The following is a 19,822-nucleotide window of genomic DNA, read 5'->3' on the forward strand; positions in this document are numbered from 1 at the left end:
ATAACAGATGAAGACTGGGAGTGGACATGCACATCTGGCTTTCCTTCTTTTTAAACCTGAAGTGCTCCCACACATCTGCCTTTAAGTATGAAGGTGTTGGATTTATATTCGCCGCCATTCTCCTGAATCTCTTAGCTCTGACTGCCTAAACAGGAAGAGAAAGACTTCGGTGTCTGTGTAAAGAGAGTATCCAGACGAGTATCCAGACGGGTAACTTGCTAGAAATGCTCTACAGCGACACTAGTGGCTGGCTGACCTAATCGTTCTTCCTGCAAAGCGAACAGGGGAAATGGGCGGCGAGCAGTGTGCCAGACAGAACACAGGGGATTTGAATGGGGTTTAATGTATCGATACTCGCGGCTGAAAAATCAATACTTTCTGAGGAAACAAAATATCATTATATATCGCAGAATCGATAAAATCGCTCAGCCTTAGCATTAGTTACATCAGTTATGGACTGCCACCCCCCACCCCCCGACAAATCAATAACATGCTGAATTTTTTAAAGGGCCCGCATTAGCTTTCATGGGGCCCACAATTGCTAGCGGTGCCCCAGAACTAACCATTAAAAATCTATTGTAATATTACTAGTAATTATTTTCCCTATAAGTCAATCATTCCAGTCATGAAGTCTTAAATTACCCATGAGCCTCTGAGCAACTTCTGCTTATGTTAAAATAATAGAAAAACACCCATTTGGCATTCATTGATCTATCTACACACACACACACACACACACACACATCTAAAATGCAATAATTTATTGATAACAATGAGTCAGTCTTTCACTAATGCAGATCTTAGGGATATTTTAGTCAATGCAGTAGTCTAAAACTGATTATTAACATTTATCTTTGAATTGTGGACACATTTTATTGGTGCAGTGATAAAGATGTAATGTGTATTTTACAATGACTTTGAATGCCGCACAGCTGATAATAGCTAAGGTCCCTGAATATCTGTTTTAGGGCTTTAACACTTTAAACTGATGGACGTTAATAAAGTGTTGAATAAAATTGTGGGTCTCTTCCACTTGCATGTCGACTTGTTTTAATCCTCCTCAGATCCAGACATATTTCAGACTCTTCCTGTTGACAGTTGAAGTGGTAAATGTGTGAAGCTGCCGTTTATAGCCATCAAATTAAGTGTCCTGCAACAGTGATTATAAAGTAATTAGGTCAGGCCTGGTCCTTTGCTGTGGGACGCTGGAATTCAGCATCAGAGGGATTTTCAACATGTGTGCGACTGTGCAGCCTCAGACCAGACTGGTTTATGTCTTGGCAGATCTGAGCGTCACACCGAGCTAGCTGTGGTTTGTGTGTACGTCTGTACAGTCGACGTCAGGTGGAAGGGGTGGGGGTGGTGGTGGTGGGGGGGGGGTAGAGTAAACACTGCACCGAGGTTGACGGTCAATGAGCACAACCACAAACCACACAAACAACACAGAATATCTATAAAACTGTGCATCGTACACCGCTGCGGTCGCTGGCAGAGGCCAAAGAGAACACGGCTGTAGGACTGTTTTACAGCGTCTCCACAAAGAACCTCCTCTTACTCCTTCTCCTCCTCCTCCTCCTCCTCCTCCTCCTGTATTCTCCAGCTTCACTGTAACGCACGCATGCTCTGACCTAATTCTGAAACAGCACTCACATGTTTCTAATAGTCAGTGTTAAGCTGGTGGTTAAACAAACCTGTAATAAATCCCATCTTCATCACAGGACTAGGTCTGAAGAGGAAAGTCTGTCGACACACTGACATATACAGAAAATCTATGGCTTTGGTCCGACAATAGAAACAGAAAAATGTGGGAATGAGAAGAGCTTTATCCTGCGTTCTTCTCCATCTAGGTAAAAGTCCTGGTCCAGTGTTATGTTTGTTGGTTTAGTAAAGTTCTAATGTCCACACATGCACATTAGTCAGTCTCTGTTTTATGATCCAGTCTGGATATATATGAAGTATGTACAATAGGAAAAACAAAAGTGTCAGGGAAAAACAGCTTCTATAAACCAAAGTGGTCATATTTAATGTGACCTTCCTTTGCCATAAATCTCATGTTGTCTGAACAAAAAGGGTTAAAGACATGTTAAGTGCATATTTCCAAGGTTTTATACCATTAAGAGATTGAACAAAAACAAGCAAAATTGAAAAAAATAATCAACATGAAACAAAAATTTACAGAAAAAAATCAACCAAATTTTGTTATCGGTCCATGTAGTCAGAAAATAACTGATTGAAAAACATAAATTGTCCATATCAAATGGGGAAAAAAATCAACATTTAGGCCTAGCATTTTGTCCATATCCCAGCTGTTACACCACATAATTTTGGCCAAATCCTGTTACTGAACCCATATAGGATATTAGGAGCATATTAGGAGCATATATTAGTTGTGGAAAAAGTTATTTTGTTGATGATTGTGTTTTAATTTGGCGTGGGAAAATCTTGCAGAATGTCCTAAAATAATGACATTTAGCAGAGCCGTGTCTCCTCAGATTTTGGCTGTGATGCATTTCTGTAAATCATGGAATGAACTGTGCACATTGGTCAAAACAGACAGATCGGTCTGTATAACAGCCTGAAAACACGGGTGGAGGCACATCACATTCACTCCGTAGTTAAACTGTGTCACCGTCACATCGTGTGCAGTTCTGACCTCCTTTACTCCTTCTGTTGCCTGTTATTTTCTTTCCTGTAATCTACAACCTAACGTCTGCTTTGCTTCTGCCCAAGTGCTTGTTTCTGTTTTTTGTTCTACTGGTTTCATCCAGTCACCTTCTATGTACTGACTGATTTATGGAGTCTAACAGAGATGTAGCACCTTCTCAACAAACTATATATAACATGTAGGTCATATTTGGACAAGCAAAGCTCAAGGACAGCAGGACATCAGTGTTTGGATGGATGGAGGGATGGATGGATGATGTGGACAGATGGAGGGATGGATGATGTGGAGAGATGGATGGAGGGGTAGATGGATGATACTGACTGCCTAATGGATGGATGATGTGGACGGACGGACGGATGAATGGATGGATGGATGGATGGATGGATGATGTGGACGGACAGATGGATGATGAGGAGAGGTGGATGGGGGATGGATGAGTGATGTGGACCAAATGGATGATATTGACTGACTGATGGATGGATGATGTGGAATGATGGATTGATGGGCAGACAGATGGATGATGTGGGTGGATGGATGGTGTTGACAGATGGACGGATGGATGATGAGAGGTGGATGAGGGATGGATGGATGATGTGGACTGACTGGTAGATGGACAAAAAAAATGGATGATGTGGATGGACAGATGGATGGTTGGATGGATATTCCAGACATTTTTAATGCAGTAGGTGATAATGATTGATGAACCTTATTCTAAACTAAAATCTGCTACTGAAACCCAGATCAGAGTGAGACCTCCCATCACTCAGTGTTTCATGTCAGTTAACATCTGTCAAACGGCGCTGAACCGTCGTCTGCCCTCGATGGCCTGAGGTCTGGGACCGGGTGTAATGTGATTCTGGTCTGTGGGAGGGAATCTGATCTTTTCTCAACACAACAGGAGCCACAATGGCCAGAAACAAAAGGGAAACAAAAGGCCGTTAGCGAGTGTGCAAACCTCAGCGTCTCGTCCTTTCACCTCCGTCTCCTCAGCTTAGCCGCCGGCCTCTTCTCCAAACATCTCTGACGCTGTTAAACTGGCATGAAACTGGTTAAAAATGTACGAGCTGAAACCCGTCGGCCCGTCACCGTGGGTGCACAATGACCTGATGGCGATGACGTGAGCTGTGATCAATTTACAGTTTGTTTACAATGGTCTCCATTCAGAAGGATGAAAATGTCATATTTAAACACTTTTTTCACATCATTTTGACTGGGTTCATGCAGTGGCTTCTTCTCATTGTGTCTCATTGTTAAATTGTAACTGACTGGAGAATTCACTGCACCACTTATTTGTTTGTATGTGCTTAAACGGGATAGACACATAAGAATTTTCTAAATCTGGAGAGATTTTTTTATCTGTTACAGACCCCACACATGAAGATAAAAAATCAGGCAGGTTTGATTGTACTGTGTGTGGTGTATTCCGATAATCTGAACACAGCGCACCACACACATAACGATTCTGTCCCACCACCGATCTAGAATCTAGTCCTCCAAGCCAGAAATCTTGCGTGATCTAACAAAAACAAAGAAGTAACAGCAACAACTGGAAAACACAACGTGCAATATAGAAGAGGACATACGAGAGGAGGGAAAGATGGTGTTCTTGGGACTATCCTCGATGCAAAAATCCCAAACTAAAAAAACAGAAACAGGTCAGGTCAGCCATGCTTGTTTTTAATTACGCCTGCTTCCTTGTTCCTCAGTCAGCTCACTTCTAGATTTACTACATTCCGTTTCACATCACAATTCACGAGTCATGACTCAGGAGTCGTCGGCTTTTCTCACACACAAAGATTTTTGGTCGTAAATATTGAACAACTTTAATATTTACGATTGTCGGCCCCAGACTGTTTCGGAGCCGATTATCGGGACAAATTCACTCTTAACACACCTCAGAGCACAGGATAATCTTATAGGATAATCTTATAAAACATAGAATAATCTGGCGTTTGGTGTCCTTGGTCAGGAAGGGGGAAAATCAGGACAAAAACAGTCCGATTATCTTTATGTGTGTACCCCGCTTTAGATAATGTTCAACTGACAGTGTATTCATAAGACATCATGACAGAAGAAGTCATTTTTTCCAACTTCATGGAGAAATTGCAAATGTTTTTCAGTCTTTTCTCATATGGTCAGAGGTCAAATGAGTTTCATTCTTCTTCGTCTTTTTAACACGTTTAAACAACTTTTCCAAGCTTTTTGACCACCGAGATGTTCAACAATCCTGTAATATTTATGTCATAATAAGCCATTCAATGTAGTATTGACATTCCAAAAAGAAAACGGTCTAGTTCCTCAGCCAGGATTTCATACAAAACATGTTTTAGTTAGTTGTTGGTCAGATTTGGCTCAGAATTAGCTGAATTTCTTGTATGGTTCCATGTAGTATTGATCTTCAAACTCTGACCATCAGGTGGTACTCTGGTAACAGAACACACTTAGAACCAAAACCATTAATGAATCAACACTAGGTATCCACAGATTGTATCAATCACTGAATAAAGTATAAAGATCATTGTTTCCATACATCTGTATTATATCATCAAGTTTTCTTCTTCAAACTAAAACTCACAGATGCTTATTTTGACAGTCTCTCAAAATAACAGTCTTTATAATCTTCACATACTGCCTCAGCTGATAGTTTACATTTTAGCTCTGTTAGCTTAGCTCTGTTTTTAGACAGAAACCAGCCACAGTAAAACTACAAATCACTTCCGTTTTCATTAGCTGCACTAAAGGTCTATTTGGAATCAAATAAACAAGGTCAGTTTAGTCTGAACCGTGGATCAACAAACTACAGCTTAGCAAAGATAATAACATCCCCTAATAACGTTATACCTTTATAAGCCTCAGAATCAAACTCACCAATGTAGAAGAAATGCTGCCATTTCAGCATCAAACTCCGTTCTCCTCATGTACAGCTGGGTCCAGTGGAGAAAACGACACCACTGCTTCTAGGTTTTATCACCAACTCACTTTCACTGATTGTAAAAGTTGTTTCTTAATGGTTCTCATCCCATCCGGTCATTTTCTGATGCTTTGGTCCAAGGCCCAGTGGTGTTAGTTTTCCGGCAGAGTAACTCACTACTCCCTCTAGTGGTCACATAAATTCCTGGCCTATCGATGGAAATCTTTGGCAGAACTTCACAGCTCTTTATTCAAAATGCTCTGATGATAATGGTATTTTTTTTTATATATTAAAATTTAGAAACACTACATATGGAACTAGGGCTGCACGATTAATCGATTTTAAATCGAAATCGGATTTTTTAATTAGGACAATTTTTAAAAAAGGGAAATCGTAAAATCGATTTCATCTCTCTCATGCCTCCGGGCCGCGCGCCTCCGCGTGCCCGCGGGCTCCCGTAGGCTCTTCCTGTGACAGCGGCCTGTCACAGAAGTCCGTGTAATGACCGGACGTTAAATCTGTTCATGAACCCGCAGTACTTATACCAATATAAGCCGTGGCTTCACGCACGGATCCCGCAATTGAAATATAACTGCTGCGGATCACTCATCTTCCGTTGTCCCGGATCCGTACCGTACTGTCTTCTTCCGAACCGGGTCCGGGTCTCGGGGTCATCAGCCTCAGCAGAGGAGCCCACACAGCCCTGTGCCCACACACATCCACCAGCTCCAGGATAGAATCCCTCCAGTGTGTCCTGGGTCGGTCTGTTCCACGCACGGATCCTCCAGTTTAAATAGAACCGCATGAGGATCACTCATATTAACCTGGTCCACGCACACACGCACGACTGATGCCTGTCACTGACTGACACTGGTATTACTGCTGTGGGCCAGATACCCAGAAAAGAAAGAAAAAAAAAAAACTTTAAAAAAAAAAAAAAAAAAATTAATTTAGTCCTCTTACTTGCTAAATTTTTCATTCACAAATGTAAGTTCTGTAACACAAAACCAAATATTATTTATGTTTTGTAAGATGTTGAAATTTATTTAAAGCTGTTAGATAAATGTGGAAACAAAAAGGTTGTAACAACTATCAGTATTTGCTCTGATTTGGACATTTTCTTATAGTGTATTCCCCCTGACAAACTTATGTTATTTTCTTGTTGTATACATTGTTTGTATACTCTACTTCATTTCAAAGATTTAATGAAGAGAAAAAACAAAACAAAACTGTAGGTTCATCACGTGATCCCATCACAGCTTTGAGGTCAGAGCAGTGGCTTGCATTGTGGGCTGCTCACGAAAACGACATCTTGACTGCTGTTGCCTTTTCTAGTTATACCCAAAAATCAAAATCGAAAATCGAGTTTTTAGAGGAAAAAATCGGGATTTTTTTTTTTTGCCAAAATCGTGCAGCCCTATATGGAACCTTTAAAGTCCCTAAATTAAGATCATCTTTGTTTTTCTACATCACTGAATGTTCCCCCACAAGTGACAAATATGCAGAAAGATTTAATTTATTCACGCCAGGATGTTTTTCTTTGCGTCTCATTGTTCACAGAAGCTACCGACAGATGGATGATGATGATGAATTCTGTGACCTTTGCTTCATTATTTAGCTTTGGCTGCACTTTCAAAGTCCACACTAAGCGTTCGCCTCAATGTTCCACGTAGCTTTCATGATCTCAGTTGTGTGACCTGGAACTGCAGCTGTGACTCAGTGAAACTTTTTGCAGTTTGTACAGATTAGAAAACAAATAATCTGAGTCACATGAGCTAAAATGAAACAGTGTTTGAGACTTGTTTAGAAGCTGCAAACTGAACCCTGCCTCAGTGTTTCTGCCGTTCGCTACAGGCCGAGTACATCTGATAAGGAAAGCGCAGAATTGCTGAAATATTTATGAGGTGCTCTGAGTCCAGTACACATTGGCAGATAATCATATCCACCACGTCATTTTATCGAGGCCTGAACAAAGTGTAGTTTAATCAGCAGCACAGAACAGTAAATTTACAGGTGAATTATGGGGTAACTCATTAACAAATGAACTTACGTAAAGCAGCATATAGTCACTCAGAAGTAGTACTGTGCTCCTATCGTGTCATCAACTGAAGACATTTACAGTATCCCCTCTACTGAAAAAAAACACAACAACCCAAAAGCACATTAAAACCTTCAGGAAACTCAGGTGCATCTTTTTTAAAATTTAAATGCATAACCCATCATTTCTGTATCCTATTTGCCATGACTGTCTGCATAGTGTCTTTTGTTGTTTGTACAGGATATGTAATAGTCTGTTCCAGATGAGTGGTATAATATAGTGGGTAGTAAATATACTGTACTGTGGAAAAGTCATATAGATTAACATTAGGTTTGTTGTGTGTCATGCAAAGAGAAAAAAATCTCACAGAATAGTGACAGTCCGCCTGAACCATTAAAGACCTAAATATCCACCAGCGACCAAAATCCTCTACTGATCTAAAATATGTAAATAATTAGTGTAAAATGACGTTTGTCATCTTTTCATGGTCATCAGATATGACCCATTTGGATGTTCAGAGGCTCTGTACTAGTTACCATGGAAACACTGTCATCTTCTACAACATTGATTCACCAGTAAAACCCATGGAGTTGGATCAATGACAGTGAATGAAGATGCTTGTTTTTATGCTCAGTTAATGATATATTTTACTGAAAAATCACTTTTTCTTCAGTTTTCTCTGTTTAGATATGAAAACCTTTTGAATTTGCTGTGAGCTTTTTTTGAACATCTACGTGATCAGTAAATCAAATATAGGAAAACACCAGATTTTCACAGAAAATCATCAGGATGTTGCCAGGAAATTCTGCTAATTCTGCTGCTCCTCCCTTAAAAAGGTTTATCTCTTTGAGTTCTGGAAAAACATCTCAAACTTTTTTTGTTTGTTTTAGTTTTTATTAATGTCTGTTTCTTTAATGATAACATCGGCCTGCCCAGGGACTACAGGTGGAAATTAGCATTAGTGCTACAACCTGGCACACTACATCTCTCCTGTTTAAGGTTATGTATATTGTGCACTGTCCCTGTCTAAATAAATAAATTAAAATAAATAAATGAAAAATTGTTCTTTAAGAGTTAAAAACTGCCATTTCAAGCAAGTGAATTCCATTTGCAAAGAAACATTGTAAAGCCAGTTAGAGTAGCTTGAAATGAATGTGGATACTAATGTTAGGACTATAGATGAGCTGGTTTATTTACATATAGAGCAGAGAAGTCATATCCGGTCACTGAAAAACATCTGGAGATGCTTTTAAACACCAGGAGGGAACAGGACAAATGTGAACGCAACATCTAAATAGGACCACAGTCGACCAAACAGTCATTTAAAGGGACCAGTAAACCTAATGAGATCCTGTACTACTGTTTTAGTGTTTAGTGTTGTTGTCTAATGAAATGTGATGCAGTCCTGAACCTTCTCCTCTCGCCTCCACAGTACCCGTTCTCTATGGGATTCAGTCTGGCTCTGTGCTGGTGTCTGCTGGTCTGTGTCAGCCGGATCTACATGGGGATGCACTCGGTCCTGGTACGTCCACACATACACCACACCCCCACCAGTGTCTGTAGAATTTCAGGAAAAAATGTATGTTTGATAGGAAGTCCTGAGATGTCAAGTTTCAGATAAAATTTAAAACATCTGTGGTAGAGCTTGAAGATATTACCACAATAAAAATGATCATACCAGTCGACTTCCATCATGATAAATGTCAAATCTTGGTTTCTTCCCGGTCTAAAAGCTGATTATTTGTATTTTTTGCATAAGATGCAACAAGGAAACCTCAAGCATTTGTACATTTGGTTTATTTCTGTCACATTTACTCGAAACCATCTGCTGCCTCGGTCGACTTCTCTGACCCATCGTACGTCTGGTATTCACTGAAAAGACAGAACTCACAGATGGTCCTAGTCTTAACCATCTGCAGCGTCTGTTAAACCTGATATGAGTCCGATCTGCAGGAAACAGAACCTGGTGAGCATCAGGTTCAGCTCCTGTTACGTTACATATGCTCCTAGTTGAGTTCAACTTTTGACCTCGGGATTCGTACGTGTAACTATAATCTCCACCTCAGGTTTTGTTCAAAATGACGTCAGATAATAGTGCTCATATCATCCCTCGGCTAAAAATGGTGTCATTTTATTTTGTATGAGAAAGAAAAATAACAATGCTGACAACCAAACTGCAATTATTTAGACAATTCTTTACTGCTTCCTCTTTTTATCACATTTAATAGCATTTTGTCGTGTTTTTATACCATGTGACAGAAGTTCCACAGGAGCATTTATGTTGACGTAACAACTCAGAAATAAAATAATTCGAACCAAATAGAAGCTAAATATCAGCCGTCAGCACTGCATTTTCAAATTTGACTCACTACTCCCTCTAGTGGTCATATAAATCCCCAGGTTTGTTGCTGGAAATAAATTCACCTCATATCTCTACAATCCCATACATTAGCATCTTTGACAGAATTTCACAGATCTTTATTCTCACACACTCTGATGCTTCTTTTAATAGTGACTGAACCTTTTCATGGAAAAGTCATGAATTTTTTACTTTACATTTTGTCAAACTGTGAGACTCCTTCCAAATGTAAAACTGTTAGTAGTAATGTAGCTTAGAGATATGATTTATGTATGAACTACAACCACAGTACAGTTGTGAAAAAAATTATTAGACCATCAAAAGTCATCAGAAACAATGGTTATGTAATCCAGTACTAACTCCTGTGTTTATCATGTGACTAAAACAAACAGAAAACATGGAATGCCTAAAAGCACTGTTTTTGTCAGTACAATGACATAGATATTGATGTAAGAACTGAAGTGATTTTGGTTATTATCAAGAAAACATGGAAAACTGATAGATATCGGCTCTGAAATTAAACTACTATGAGCTATTTTTGTTGTTATCATTATATTTGTCCAAACAAGTGTACCTTTAGTTGGACCAGGCATTAAAATGAACAAGAAATTGAAGAAAACAAGGGTGGTCTAATCATTTTATCCGCGACTGTATTTACCACTAGGTTGTAAAACTTACTTGGCAGAACATGCATTAGATGAATTCCATAAACCCGTGAGGGCAGACTGGTCTTTAATCCCTGTTTTTTGTCAGGTTCTGTGTGATGTTAGTTGATGGTGTGATTAACAGGCGGGCTTTGAAACAGGAAACTTTCCCACCCAATGAGTCGAGCATGAGGTTTAATCTCAACTTAAGTCTCCAAACAAAGGCCTTCCTGCTCCGGAGGATAGAATTGTGATTAAACTTCCAAAAGCACTGCTTCTAAAGCTTACCTGGACGGGCCAGGCACGTCATTTCGACCCAGCAGGGTTTGAGTTTCAGGACGAACCCGTGTGAGAGGCTGATACTGAGTGCATTTTCATTTCAGGTATTTAAAGTCTGTCAGTTAACATAACATGTCACTGTGTTCTGTCCAACATGTTCAGGCCTGTGCAGATGTGGGTGTGAGATTATAAAACATAGACTATAACAAAGGACTCCAGAGCAGACTGGAGGAAAACCTGCGCCTGCAAAAACTTGCCGGTTTCCAGCAGAAATGACTCCCATTTGCCGACAGCAGGGCTCAGTATGGATGAGGTCACTGCTGTACAACACAAGTGCAGTCAGGAAAACATAATTTAACACCAGTGGGTTGGTTTACCTCGACGCCCAGCAGCAACTGTATCATTCTGAAAGCATCTGTATCCACGTCCAGGTGGATTTATGACCTCAGAATGGATCCAGCTTCTGACAAGGAACGGCATTATAGTAAATTAAACAGGAAATCAGACTTATAAACCTGCACAGTTTATTGAATGTCAGTTTTAATTCCACTGTTTAATATTTTAAGCTCTCAGAACTGTCAACGTATACAGTTCTGAGAATAGCCTGATGATAAAAGTAAACGTTGTACAACCAACAGGTCTATAGTTCTACTGTTAACAGAGGTGAAACTAATAATATTCACCCTGCCTCTAACTAAATTAAATTTTCGTCATTTGAATCACTGAACTTTTACTAGTTCTCCTCTGTCACCCATCATGCTCCTGGTTAGGACAGATTCCAAGTCAAAGAAGAAAGATTAGTGACCTGTTTGGTTATTTTTAACTTTGGCTTGATTTATATTAAGAAGCGAAATTAAGTGAAACGCAGTCATTATCATCTATGTTCAGCTTCAGGACAGACTGTAGAGCTTGATGTTCTGTTAATATCTCACCAAACCATAACTTTATTAACTTTAGATCTGACCATGTGGCTTCATAGTGTGTTAATCTATGATTAAGATGTTAAAGATCATCACAGAAGTCGTCTGGTTGTTGTGGAACCAACAGTTTTCATTAAATAGATTTTTATTCACTGAGATACTTCAGACAGATCAGACTGGTCTACCTTCAGACCCTCATATGGTCACACTTCAACACTGTCATTTTCCTCTTTGGTCAGATCGTTTTAACTGCATCTGAAACTTCATCAACATATTGAACAGAGTGGATTGCGTCAGAGTGTCTTGAAGTAAATATTGCACCACTAGACTTGTTCCTTCCTCCTTATTGGAACCTTTCCATTTTGCTCTCTTGCTATATTTTTAGATTTCTGTCATTTTTAGACGGTAAAATTCCAACTGCAGTTCACTCAGGAACACAATTAGAAATGCAAAAATGTAGGAACCACATCAAAATCAAAATACACGTCTTACTAATTTGCTTGCAGCGTAGAACGAAGCTGTAATTTTTCACCTCTTTATCAATGAAATGGTTAATTCACAGGCGCAGTAAAGTGGCTTCGGTAAGCCTTTAACCCTACATGTGTCACCTGATGTCTGGACATTAGTGGTCCAAATATTCAGGGTATGTAAACTATTATGGCCTTATGGGTGACCATGCATTACTTCATCTGACCAGTATCCACAAATAAAAGAAAATTCAATACCATATTAATTTCATACTCTGCTGAGGGTTATGTACATTTATGGACAGAGCTGCACTCGTTTTGACCACATCATTCTCTATTTATATCTTGTTATGTTTCACCACCCAGTCTGGTATCTGTCATTTCCAGACTTGAAGTGACTCAAGTTAAAGAACTTGAATGTGTTCTGATTGTTTATAGGAAGTTCATTACAGATGTTTGTGACTTCATATGTCCACACATCAGTCACATTAACCCTACATGAATTAACCCTTTAAACCAGGGGTGTCAGTTCTCAGCCCAATGTGATGTCATGTGGGCTGGACCAGTAAAAAAAATAGGCATAATAACCTATAAATAATGATAAAAATGTTTCTTTGTTTTAGTGTGAAAGTTACATTTTGAAAATGGGAATAACCTGACCAACCATGTAAAACCTGAAATATATATTTAAAACATAAGTGCAGTTTCAACAATATTATGTCTCAGCTTATTATGAACACACAGTGGATCTACAAATGCAGAAAAACATTTAGTAGCAGACATTATGTTGTTAAAATTGCACTTATTTTTCTTAAGACATTTCAGGTTGTTTACATTTTTTCAGCTTATTCACATTTTTTGTGACAGGGTAGTTTATAAATGTAAATATTTTCATAATATAATGTAACTTTTTTCACATTAAACCAAGGAGAAATTTTGGAGTTGTGATTATTTATAGGTTATTATGCTATACCATTTGCTCAACTGTTTTTACAATTTTAATTCCTTAATTAAATATGATGGTTTCTCACAGACACAGTAGGGATTTTCAAAATAAAAGCCTCATTAAAAGGTGATGGTGGTTTCAGTAGAGGGGCACTGGTGACCTGTAGGGGAAAAAAGGAAGACGGAGACGAAAGGATGGGAGCTGGAGCCGGGACAGAGAGGTTTGAGTGGAGCTGAGGTGTCGACAGTGATGGGAGGTGGAACAAGTGGCGCATGGTCCCACCCAGTGCTGCTTGCAGCTTTAATTTTACTTGAGATCACATTGAGTTGTATGTGGCCCCTGAACACCTTTGACCGTTAGAGATTTTCAGTGTAATTTTTGCACTTTGCAAATTAATTGGGCCTTATGTGTGACACCCCTGATATAAAATCTCACCGATCTGTTGGGGCGGGGACGTCTGTTTGCCGTGATAGCACTGTAATGATGGATGGGTGGTGAGCGAGCAGCAGACGGTACACCACGCTGGCCATCCTCCCAGAAAAACTCGACAAACTCCTTCCACATCTTAGAGCGTCTTAAAAGAGTTTCTGCGGCCGCCCACAGGTGGTGTCAGGCCTCCACTTCCAAGACCACATGCACATCTGCCAGCCCACATCCCCAGACCATATCTAACAAGAGCTGCTGGGTCCACCTTGACGGGAAAGTAACCCCAGATAGAAACCAGGAGCACTGGAATACACACCCACCCAGAAAACCCAGAATTATTCAGCATTTCATTAGATTTACAGCTGGTTGGACTGAACTGAAGCGTCCTGACATTTATCACTTCTCATTCATCATCCTAGGCTGTGTTGGATCTTTATTCATCTGCAGCGTCTACCATGCACACAATCCAACCCTTCTATAAAGTACAACCTGACTGTGATGCAATTAGCTTTATGATGAGTATAAGATACCGATAATTAGGGCTTGGTAAAAAAAAAAATCGATTTAATCGATCTTAGATTGATTTCGTTTTAATTTTGCGTAATCTATTAATAGTGGATGAGATCAATTTTTCAGAGCAGGACCGGGAGTACGCGGAAGTGCAGCTGGCTCCATCTTGCAAACCCCTTGGTCGCACTCGTGACTGCTCTGGCGCAGAAAAGATGCGGAGGAAGGGTGGAGAAAACCCCTCTGCTGGAGGTCCTCCCGGCCTCAAACTCGAACCCGCGGTATGAAGGAACTGGCCGCCCGGAGGTTCTCCAAGGCGAGTTGCGGAACCTGGTCGTTCTTGGAATATTAACTTGGATCCATACTATCACCTATGGCTGAGTATGGAGTTAGAGGAATAGGAAAGCGACAATGTCTGACTGCTGCACTACACACGCTCCCCAACCGACAATCACGGAGTGCACACATCCCCCCCCGCTCCGACCAACAATCACAGAGCGCACACCCCCTAGTGAGTAGAAGCCATCAACCATAAAACCGAATAAAGATGACGAAGAAGTCTGTTCTGAGCCACTGTAGAAACATGGGAATGTTTCTGTCTCGTTCATTATTTCAGAGCAGATTCAGCTACTTCCTGCTGAAATGTTATATTAATTTTGTTTGTAATATCAATATTGATTCCAGTATTGATGTGTTGCATGACTATGGTAGTCAAATAATCGGGTTACAACTCAAAATTGTACTTTGATTCAGATTAATTTAGTGATATCAATTAATACTGAATCAAATCGATATTGGATTGAATCGAATCATGATTAATCAATTCAGAACCTTATGAATTGAAATCAAATTGATTATAGAAATTGGCCATGATACCCAGCCCTACCGATTATCAGATACAGTATATATGTTTTTAATCTAACATCCAATAAAATGCATGGACTGGTGTTGAGTAATGTTCCACTTAGATCAGGTAACAGCAGTGACAGGAAAAAGGAACAGAAGGAATTAGAATCCACCCTTTTCAGTGTGAAAAGAAACAATAACAGTGTTGAAAGATTACTGAAGTGTACGTTCTTTGGTTCATTCATCAGTTTAAAGTAGGTCTTAGTAGGGTGTTTGGAGGTAGAGTCACTGTTTTTCTATAAAATGTAGGTGAGTTACAACCAAACTACCCCCAGTTTTTCTGTAGTTTCTGTAGGCTTAGTTTGTGTGTGATGCTTCATGTTGTTATTTTCCAACTAGACGAAGTAAACTTGTAGAATTTAGCTACAATGATTCATAAATTATCAAGTTAGTGGTGTCTAATTTGTCCCACCTGAGTTTTACAATGAATCCAAAACTTTTTAACAACTAACATAACTCTAAATAACTGTAAATCAGACTCACAGTTCAAAGGTCAAACCTGCTGCAGATGGACTTCTGGTAATTCTTCATCATTATTTCTTCAACCATAACAAAACAACATGTTATATAAACTCTGCACATTAATATGGACTAAATCTGACCAATTTAGTGCAGACAGACACTAAAGTATTACTATAAATGAACTGAAATAAACTCAGTAGCTTAGTGACTTTAATGCTACAAACCTATAGGTTAGTGCGATATTAACTTCAAATATCCAGTTAAAATAAATGTTATTTGAGAAATTCTGTAGGAAAGACCTGGATAGAAGGCATTTTTTATATTGTAATTTATTTTTTATTAATATTCAGTATGAGACATTCGCATTCGGTACATCACTTGTATATATCATACGTCTGTTGTCTGCTTTAAAGGCCAGAATAATTTTTTTTTTTTTATGTCAGATAACCAAATAAAAGAGGAAAAACTATGTACAAGTAGGGAGGGATCTTTTCCATACAACACAATCACTGATTTGTGAAAATAAAATCAGGCCTATAGTGTGTGACATAGTTGACCCAGTTTTCCCAGTATGAAGCAAATTTCTCCAATTTGTGATTAACAAATGCTGTTATCTTTTCCATTTTGCAAATGTCCATTTTGATTTCCAGCCATCCGTTTAAAGGATTAAAGGCATTTTAATGAAGTTTTGCACACTGGATGTGACTGTTAGTGTTTTTCTGTACCAGCCCTGAAAAAAACATTTTTATATGATCTGGAAGAGGAACAAAGAAAAAAAGACACATGAAAAAGTGTCTGTGCTTTGGTTGGATGCTGAATAAGTTATCTTAAACTAGTCACTAGTTCAGGTCGGTGTTTATACTTTTACTGTTTCCTCCAGCTTCTTCCTGTTTTTGTTTTTCCTCCTGGTGCCTCTTCTTCTTCCTCTTCCTCCTCCTGTTCTTTGGTTAAAGTTCAACTCAGACTCCTGTCACCTCTAACAGAAAGCGTTCCACACTGTGACATTATCCAGAATTCTGCATTCTGGGTAAAAGTACTCATCTGCACAGACCAGGACTCTGCCGCTCCTCATGTTTATTTGTCCTTCTTCTGCTACCATAGCAACTGTTACATTACAGAGCAGCGAGCGGCAGCCTTCGCCTGTGTTTTCAGTTCACTTACCACTGCTAACGTCACTTTATCTGTTACATCTTAGTCTCTAAAGGTTAAGGCTCCTGTTGATTACATCAGCAGGACAGATGTCTCAGATGTGTCTGGTGTCCTGACCAGAGCTTAGAATAGAATCCAATGGGATATAATGACCCGTATTATCTGTTTGGATAACACTGACTGAATGTTGGGGTCCAGACCTCAGAATCATAGTTTTCCAGGTTTGACAGAGCCCATTTCCACCTGATAACAGTCCAATGCCAATGTTTTAGCTGAAAACAGGCGTCTAGGGTTGTTGAGTTTCAGGGAGTGGAGCTGAACACATGGCGAGCCATTAGCGGTCGGCTGTTTCGAGCCTGCCGGGTACTTAGAGTGATCTGGAAATCATCACGGCCACTGAAATGACTTCCTGCTCCTTTGTTCTGCAGGAAGAGCTCAGAGACAAAAAGCTGCTGATGATGGTCATGTTGACAACTGCCGACGTTTTAACACAGGGAACTTTCACTCACATTTACAAAGTTTACAGCAAGATTTAGGCTCATTATAGATGTTTGAGATGATATTTTATAGGCGCATAGAGATCAGCATGTCTGTATGTCTCTCATCATCTTATTTAACTAAAAAACAGTCAGTATTTTTCCAGTAAAATATTTGAGAAATGACTTGAAAGGACAAACTGAACGATACAACTTTGCTAACAGGTAACAGTTATGTAAAAACAGCTTCTATAAACCAAAGTTGTCGAATTTAGTGTGACCTCCCTTTGCATTTAACATGTTTTTAACCCCTTTGTTCAGACAATATGAGATTCATGGCATTTATTTTCTGATGTTTGATACCAGGTTTCATTCAGCACTTGTCAGATGTTTCTAATTGTTTGTGCTGTTAATTGTCATGGGGTCAGAGGTCACACTAAACAGTGACTTTAACATTTACAACACATTTAGTTCAGTGTCTTTTAAGACTGTGTACATATTTTCTGTATTCTCATGTTGTATTTGAAGAAAAGAGACTGAATGAACTTTGTGTTTCCTCAGCTGCATCAGAGGACGTCCCACAAACTCCTGCAGGTTAAAGTGGAATCAGTTTTAGTGTCAACAGACTCTAAACAGTCACCATAAATGAACAGCCAAACATTAATCCAGGGTTTCTGGGGGTCATTAAAAATATTTAAAAGTCATTAAATAGATTTTGTGAAAAGCATTAAATTCAATGTCCAGAGGCATTAAAAAATTAAATACAAAATCATTGTTATTCATGATTTATTTTGAGTATATAAACATTTTATAATTTTGATCGGAAGTATAGTGTGATGATTGACAGGTGGAACCTTTTAATTGGCAATTTTTTATGGCCGATACATGAAGTCACAACACCGGATGCTTGGAATGCGACGTGCTGTGAGCGTGCTCATGTCGTGGTGAAAGAGCGGAAGAAATATTAGCAAATGTGGGAAAAATGGGAAAATATAAGTTTCAGCAGAGGTGGTTGGAGGAGGAACTATTCAGAACCAGGTTAAAGCCTGTTGACGATAAACAGTCAAAAAACTATATATAAAACTGTAACTCCAGTTGGACATGGGCATTAAATTTGTTTAAAGTGACATTAAAAAGGCATTAAAAAGCGTTAAATTAGATTTGCTGTTACCTTCAGAAACTCTGTAAAATTACAAATGATGCAATGCTCTGAAAAAACAAACAAATCATATTTACACTATTATTTTCTTTAAGAACATGGGTGAAATGTAATGTCAATATGAGTCTTGTGAATTTTTTGGGTGGTATTTATCTTAAAAAGGTGTATCATGTCTACAAAAGTACAAAACCTCTGCTGGATTTCTCTCCTGCACATACACACATTTATCATTTCCTAGTCCTTTTCTACAATAACTCCATGATTTACTGCGGTGGTCAAACCTCAGGTCAAATAGATATGAAAGTCTACATCCATTAAGTCATTATAGATTCCAGATGAACTTCAGGCAGCAGTATACAGGCTCATTACAGGCCATGTTTCCACCCAGGCCACCCATGTCGACAACCTGTACACTGTTTCCTCTTTTATTTGCACCACGAGGCTCTTTGGATGAAACCGATAACAACGCGTGCTGTGTCATTAAGACGGAGAGGCGGCTGATAAAGGTTTGCAGTGGCAGCAGTAAGGCGCTAATCAGGATGTTTTCTCTTGGTTTTCATCCAGGGACACTGCCCCACAGTAAAAGTTATCCTTGTAGTATGAGATCAGGCTTAACATCAACTACAACATGTGCTTTATCAGCCAAGACCTTTAAACTGTATCAGGGCCTGGTCTTATGTGGACTCCTCAGACTGAGAAACCAGACACAAAACTCGACGTTTATCATGAAGAAAACCAAACAGTTCAGCACTAAACCAAGACGGTGCTCGGGTCAATAAATAGATGAACGTGACAACCTTTGAGCCAAGTTCAGAGGTCACCGTTGTGCTCAGCTGCTCATTTCCTGTTTCCTGTTGATCCTGTTTATATTCTGAACTTATCAGAAGGGAAACAGTAAGTGTCTACACAACAAAAGTCCTGATCTGATACACGCAGCGTCAGATCAGTTCAAACCCTGTGTAGATCTCCAATGAAAAACTAACACGTTACTCAGTATTAATGAACAAAAGAGTCAATTAAACATGTTTTCAACCATAAATAACATTCAGAATGGTCTTAAGAGGTCTGAAAAAGGCTTAAAATGAATGTGTTAAAACTTATACAAACACATATGTTTTGGAAAAAGGAAAACCGTAAAAAATTATTGGGTTCATTACATTGACCACAATCAGAAAACTTTCAAAACATCACACACTTGATCTGTGATTAAAAGTTTAATTTAAAGGAAATCGTTTCAGGCATGTGATGGTATGAAAACTGATCATACAATACTGAAACTCTGATTCAGTCACTTTCTCTGATCAGTCTTTGGGTTTTCTAGGCTGAGATATGACACCATTTTGGACTTTTCGGATCATGATGATGATGATCTTTTCCAGTGTTTCCATGTTTTTTTGTAGATATGGTCATAATCATCTTTTCCAGAAAAACATGGTGTTTTTTTTTTTTTTGAAGAAGGATCCTCAACTCAACATACATGATCCTAAAAGTTCCACAAACTGTAAAAG

General features: G+C 39.1%; 1 protein-coding gene across 1 annotated transcript in view; it reads left to right on the forward strand.

Annotated features, from left to right (window-relative positions):
• The window catches only part of sgpp1b (sphingosine-1-phosphate phosphatase 1b), a 40,215-nt gene that overhangs the window by 14,370 nt on the left and 6,023 nt on the right, over positions 1-19,822 (forward strand). Inside the window, exon 2 of the mRNA XM_030126508.1 lies at positions 9,047-9,136. Within this exon, the coding sequence (XP_029982368.1) occupies positions 9,047-9,136 (90 nt within the window). The remainder of the gene's footprint in view (positions 1-9,046; positions 9,137-19,822) is intronic.

Source organism: Sphaeramia orbicularis, chromosome 22 (assembly GCF_902148855.1).
Source record: "Sphaeramia orbicularis chromosome 22, fSphaOr1.1, whole genome shotgun sequence".
Taxonomy (NCBI): domain Eukaryota; kingdom Metazoa; phylum Chordata; class Actinopteri; order Kurtiformes; family Apogonidae; genus Sphaeramia; species Sphaeramia orbicularis.